The 7211-nt window shown below is 41.7% G+C and overlaps 1 protein-coding gene across 1 annotated transcript in view; it reads right to left on the bottom strand.

Moving 5' to 3' along the window:
• cabp2b (calcium binding protein 2b) overlaps positions 1-6849 on the bottom strand; it is a gene marked incomplete at both ends in the record, with an annotated part of 14140 nt that extends 7291 nt beyond the window's left edge. The window contains 2 exons of the mRNA XM_084332491.1: positions 689-719; positions 6805-6849. Coding sequence (XP_084188617.1) covers positions 689-719; positions 6805-6849 — 76 coding nt within the window. The remainder of the gene's footprint in view (positions 1-688; positions 720-6804) is intronic.
• Positions 6850-7211: the final 362 nt, after the last annotated feature.

Below are 7211 nucleotides of genomic sequence, written 5' to 3' on the forward strand. Positions count from 1 at the left end.
AAATCTTGGACAAGCATGTCATACTTTAAATACATAGGGTATGTTTGACCAAAGGGTCCTTTAACCCTTTCACTACCACACTACAGAAGGTTAACCCTTTCACTACCACACTACAAAGGGTTAATCCATTCACTGCCACACTACAGAAGGGTTAATCCTTGCACTCGCACACTACAGAAGGTTGACCTTTTCACTACCACACTACAGAAGGTTAACACTTTCACTACCACACTACAGAAGGTTAACTATTTCACTACCACACTACAGAAGGGTTAACCCTTTCACTACCACACTACATAAGGTTAACCCTTTCACTACCACACTACATAAGGGTTAACCCTTTCACTACCACACTACAGAAGGGTTACTCTGTTCACTACCACACTACAGATGGGTTAACCCTTTCACTACCACACTACAGAAGGTTAACCCTTTCACTACCACACTACAAAGGGCTAACCCATTCACTACCCATTCTCCTGTAGCACTTTGAGATTGTCACAAATATAAAGTGCGTTACAAATTCTATTTATTATTATTATTACCACACTACAGAAGGTTAACATTTCACTACCACACTACAGACGGTTAACCATCTGTAGTGTGGTAGCGAAAGGGTTAAGTAATCTCTAGTGCTGAGGTGCAGTGATAAACTGAGGTGTGTATGTGGTGGAGTGAGTGATTTTACCTTCGATCTCCTCTGGTCTCAACTCTCTGTCCTGAAGGAGACATAGTGGGACACATTAGACTCTCTCTCTCTCTCTCTCTCTCTCTCTCTCTCTCTCTCTCTCTCTCTCTCTCTCTCTCTCTCTCTCTCTCTCTCTCTCTCTCTCTCTCTCTCTCTCTGTCATTATATCACTATTACTGTCTCTCATCTCTCTCTCATGCACACACACACACGCACACACGCACACACACACACACACACACACACACACACACACACACACACACACACACACACACACACACACACACACACACACACACACACACACACACACACACACACACACACACACACGTGTAATCTTAAACAGCATCTATGAGACATGCACACATCATTTCTGTCTGTACAACAGCAGACATACAGGCACATAAACCTTCAGGTCAGGGTTGGGGTCAATTGACTTTCAACTCAATCAATTCGGGGAGTAGATCTTCTTTAAATGAATAAATAATAATAATCTAAAATGTTAGGCTATGACCACGGTGTTATATTTAACCTGTTATGAAACAAAGGGGGGAAAAGCTTGAGCTGTGAGTGAACGGACCCCAACGGACAATGATGATGATGCACACATGATTCACAGACGTCACGCTACGAGACAGAATATAGAACAGAACAAAAGTTACATCTTCAACCACAAAGTAGGGATTAATCACAATAGGGAGAGAGTGAATGAAACAAAATAATGGAAGCTATTACAGTATGCCGAAAACACAGAGCTTCCCCCCTGATGGCTACTTCTTGGATAACAACATGCTGCTTCCCCCCTTGATGGCTACTTCTTGGATAACAACATGCTGTTATACATTTAGGACCCCCATTCGATGTGATTTTGTCCCAGGGAGATCTCGGTTGTTAGATATGATTAAGTCCAATTCCATAGTCTGCTGTGGCTGAAGCGAGAAACATAGAGAGAGTGAGACCTATGATCAGAATAGTCACTCTTATTCTCTCATTGGATCACCTTTGGTGAATGAAGTAGGGAAATTAAACTGTATTCCCCATGTTGAGATGCACATATTAATTTAACCCTTTCACTGCCGCACTACCAAACGGTTAACCCTTTCACTGCGACAATACACAGAAGGTTAACCCTTTCACTGCCACACCACAGCAGGTTAACCATTTCACTGCCACACTACAGAAGGTTAACCCTTTACTATCACACTACCGACGGTTACGGTTAAAAGGATGGTATATGGGTGAACCTCAAAGAGCCATGGCAGTAAAGCCATTCCCTTTTTTTCTTCCGTCTGAGGATAGAAGCGATATAGAAATAGCGAGGAGAGTGGCACCAAAATCAATGTCAATGACAGTGGGCTTTCAGGAGCTAATATGTCACGCCAGAAACACACACAATCTATCAGAAATCCCCAATTACATTGCCTTGAAATGCTGTCCATTTATCAAAGGCTGAATTAGAGAAATGCAATCATATGAACTACTTAGATGTTGATATTAATTTATCAGTGCATATACTGTATTACTGACAGAGTGGATACGATCGGATTTCGAAAGACCAGGGCAAATACAGTGCATTTGGAGATGAAAAGTATAATAAACCTACATGGATTAAACTGTACCATGTATTTTGTGTTATGATATGTATCGCTGTTGACTTTTTCACCAGACGTAAATCACAGTGGTAACCAGATTATCAGTGGGAGGTTGCCTGGCAACAGCTGGAGATTAGGAGATCTGGTAGGGTTAGTCAGGAGTGAGACCATTGGACACATGGCTATTGTTCACGCATACATTACACACACACACACAGACACACACACACACACACACACACACACACACACACACACACACACACACACACACACACACACACACACACACACACACACACACACACACACACACACACACACACACACACACACACATACACTACTACTACAGACACATATGTACATGCATATACATATACATACATATGGCGCATGGGCTTGCATGTAGACCAGGGGTAGGCAACCCTAGGCACGCGTGCCTGCATAGGCACGCGGGGGCATTTTCATAGGCACAGGGGGCAGCATAATTTTCTTTTCAAAAATTATATATATTTTTTTATTTATTTTTTTGCTTTGAACTACTATAGTGAAATATTTTGCACTGTTGTCGCATTTATCTTGTTGAAATCCTCCCACAGGTTCTTTTTACTACCACATATTTAATTGAGACCCTTTATTTGTTTATTATTTCAATTTAGCTGGAAATACATTGCTACATCATTCAGTAACATTTGCAGAGCCTTATAACAAAAACATTATTACGGTCACCATTGTGACCAGTGGGATTAATCAACAAATTTGATTATTTATTTTTCTATTTCATTGAACATTGCACATGTTAAAAGCCATTTTTTAACTCAAAATGTGAGTATTACCAAGTCAACTTGTGTTCTTAAAACAATGACAATAAACATACTGTAGTTTTATTAGGTTGAAACAATGTGGTTGTGTACTTATTTTTCTGTTAACTTATTATGGATTGAAAACTGAAAACCTGGTAACTTATTATTATTTATTTTTTTACAGTGTAGTCTTGCGATCAATCAAAACTTATTTACACAATATACCTCACATTCACCCTCCATTCACATCCTGGTGTTCTCCTGGTGTTCTCCATTAGGCCTGTAGGTGGAGCTATGACAGCACACGTACAGTACACACACCGATGGTGTGTGATGTGTCCAAAAATGAATGGGCAAATGTGAGTGAAATGGTCACACTGTATGCAACTGTTTGTCTGCATTGCATCCCCCTCCCCCCAACTCAGATTTAGGATTGATACAACCATCATAATAATATTGTTAATAATAACAATAACAATAATGATGTAATAATGTAAAAATGATCATTAAAAATACCTGATTATGAGAAAGAAAATTGACGATGCATGGAATATTGTTGAGGCACACTAGTTACAACTATATTTCAAACAGGCACTCCATGTCAAAAAGGTTGCTGACCCCTGATGTAGACCCTCCCACTCATACAGACATGCTCAAACACCCTGTTTCGATAAAGAGGGGTTTCAGGCTGAGCTGCTTTGGGGATGGAGTAATATAGGCAGAGAAAATCCTCTGCCATCCCTTTTTTGATTTGCGGTACTATGGCTGCCCTACTTGGGATTTCACACAGCCTGGCAATATACGCATGCAAACACACTCCAACGGATGTGCTCAGCTGGAAGAGACCCAACAGCAGTAATTCCAACAGCCTAAGTCCAAATCAAAGTCCAAGAGTAGACACAACAGGGTAGACGCAACACAGTAGATACAAACTTTAGGTTGTACTTTAGTTTGCATATTGTATATTGTATATTTGTATAGTGTTGGGACTTCATTCCTCTTTTACTTTTTTTTACTGTATGAAGCACATTCTCAAAAGGCTCATACAGAACCAAGCATTTCACTGTAATGTACAGTATGTACTTTATACGTGACAAATAAAAACAAACTTGAAACTTGAACAAACACCAAGTGCTCACTTCACAAGGAGACACTATCCATGCCAGATTTGGAAAATGGAGAAATGCAGTGCTGTGTGCGTGCTGCATACTGTATATTCTGTTTCATTTGGACGTCTAGCTCGCAGTGGGAATCAGAAACCTAGCCTCAGTATTACCCCACATGCCCATGTACTAAGCCACACTCAGTAAATCAATCAGTAATTTCCTGTGGAACTTTTAATTACTGACATCGTTGGGCATGTCTGGAACCGAGCGATTTGATTGGTTGACGCACGATGGCTGATGGTGATGGGGTGACACAGCTGATGCGATGGAGAGGAGGAGAGGAGGGCCAGTCACAATGTGATGATGAGTACAAGAAGATGATGCAAGTGTGTCTGGTATGTGAAGTGTTTGCTTGAATATACAGTATGTAAGAAAGCATATGAAGAGCAGTGTCACTACTCACATGCAGTCATGGGCGACCTTAGCTATGTTTCACCCATTTCCACTGAAACAGGCCCCACTCGCTAGCAGGGCCCCTACGTTTCTGGTACAGTAACTTCCCGCCTCATGTGCAAATGTGGTATTCTGGGTGAGGTGGAATATAATGCATCATATAATCTGTTGTTAATATAAGATACGGGCCCCATATTTGATCTTGAAACGGCTCCCCTGAACCCTAAGGCCGCCTATGCATGCAGTATGTGTGAAAGTAAAAGCGTCTGTGTGTGTGTGTGTACTGTGTGTACTGTGTGTGTTTGTGTGCGTTTGTTTTTACGTACAGCCGTTTGTGAAAAGCCCTGCTTGAGAAAGATGCAGGCCGGGCCCACGATGTTGTGGAGCAAGTTGCAGTTCTTGACCAGAGCGCCGAAGGGATCCTTGAACTCTTTCACCTCCGGCCCCTTATCCTGATCCTCTCCCTCCGGCTGAGACCCCTGCCCGTCCCCGGACCCTCCCACATCCCCACCGGTGGTCAGGGGCCCCTCCTTTGCCCCCTTGGAGACAGATCCAAACATGAGAGGCAGGGCCTTAGATCTTCAGGGACAGAGCTATCAACTCTGTCTTAGTCTTAAGAAACAGCACCTTGCACACATCTCAGAAAGGACGTGTTGACATGATATAGACCTTTTCAAACTTGACAACATGGACATCCTGAACAGGCCCAGGGATATTGGCTGTTGCAGTGTTTTCCAAGGATCAAAAGCTGACAGGAAATGAACTACTGTTCCCTAGCAACACCTTTTCATTGAATTTAACACCAGATCTGTTATCTGCTGTCATCTTGTTAAACAAGATGTGTTGTCCTTAACGACTGCACTTCTCGGGGGGAGGACTGTAACTAACGAGTCGTCGCAGTCAACCAGCACCTGTTAAGGGGTCGGACCCTTTAGCTCAGCTGGTTAGTGTGGCCCCCTGTGGATCCTATGGTCCCAGGGATCAAAATCCACTCGGTTACAATAGCAACACAATTTTAAGGCAAGTCGTGTCTGTGTGTGTTTAGTTAGGGACAACCCATTTGGTATTATTTTTTATTTTAATTGAATTATTATTATTATTATTATTTTTTAATAACCAAAAAAACCTATGAAGGAACCAACACCGAGATCCACTGATACCCAGTCTGTCAGCCGGGCCACAATGGTCACATTTCAATTCACTATTTCACCGGGCAATTTAGTTTCAGAACACATGTTAATTACCTGCCAAAGTTGGCATTAGAATCGACAGATGTAATGTACGAGTCACAGATGCCAGCAGCTATAGTTTTAGTTGCAAGCCCTGTACACAAGCATTAGGCTACATATGGCATATCTACGCCAGGCCTGTAAGCTGCTTATCCACTCATATCAGTGATTATCCTTACTTACCTATATTGTCCTGATCTCTCCTACATTGTCTGCATGTTTCTATTCCCCTTTGATCCTTGACTAAAGAAAATGACTTTCTCTCTCTTACATATTTTCCTCTCTTTCTCTGAGACCTCATTCCACTGACTTGCATATGAACTCAACATTACATAATACACTCAACGAATAGACGTTAAGAAGTAGCACTCGTTGTGTCTATAGAATAAGAAGTAGCACTCGCTGTGTCTATAGAATAATGTACATGTTCAAACAAATGCTGTCTCCTGTATTTTTGTACAAATTGCAAGTTGATCATATTATCTTGTGATCACTTGGGCAAGGCAAGTGGCTTGAGAGGTTTTGCTTTAAAGTGATCCGCAACTAAATATAGTTCACGGGATGCTGATTGCAGGCAAAAGAATGTTGAGACAATGAAATCGCTCCCTCCTGCTCCATATGCCATCCATGGATTAAATAAACGAAATAAAGTAAAATTAAATAAATGTAAAAAAATAAATAAAATGCAAACTATAATTAAATAAACGTTTCATAAAAGTGCCTTCTTTTGTGTCTCTTTGCGGAAATGTTAAAATGAACGAACTGCATACTTCATATAAAACCATGTCAACCACATATAATACCAAGCTATTAATATCTATAACATAAAAAAGATTATAAAAAAATAAGCAGACAAAGCATGAGCTAAAGCATTTAAGCTCCTAAAAGCCATAATCAGAACAACAGAGTCTGGAGTGCTCTTACCTTCTTCATGCAGTATTTCATAGAGGATTTGGTACAATTGCCCATCGCCTATACAACTTGTCTTGTTGGGTACCTGTCAACTTCACCCTCACACTCTCCTCTCCCTTCCCTCTCCCCCTCTCCCTCCCTCTCTCTCTCCCTCTCTATCAGTTTTTCTATCACACCTTTTCTTCAGTTGCTCACCTCTGTCTCTGCCTCAACCTCCCCCCCCCCCCCCCTCTCTTTCTCTTTCTCTGTGTCTTTTGGCTTCCCTAAGGTACCAGTGCTGACGCTGGGGATAACCATCTATGCAAGTACCATCCTGGACGCTGCGTAGCATGCAGTCTGATGTATCAGACGGAGAGAGAGAGAGAGAGAGAGAGAGAGAGAGAGAGAGAGAGAGAGAGAGAGAGAGAGAGAGAGAGAGA

This window comes from Notolepis coatsorum (genome assembly GCF_963971535.1).
Source record: "Notolepis coatsorum genome assembly, chromosome: 16".
NCBI lineage: Eukaryota > Metazoa > Chordata > Actinopteri > Aulopiformes > Paralepididae > Notolepis > Notolepis coatsorum.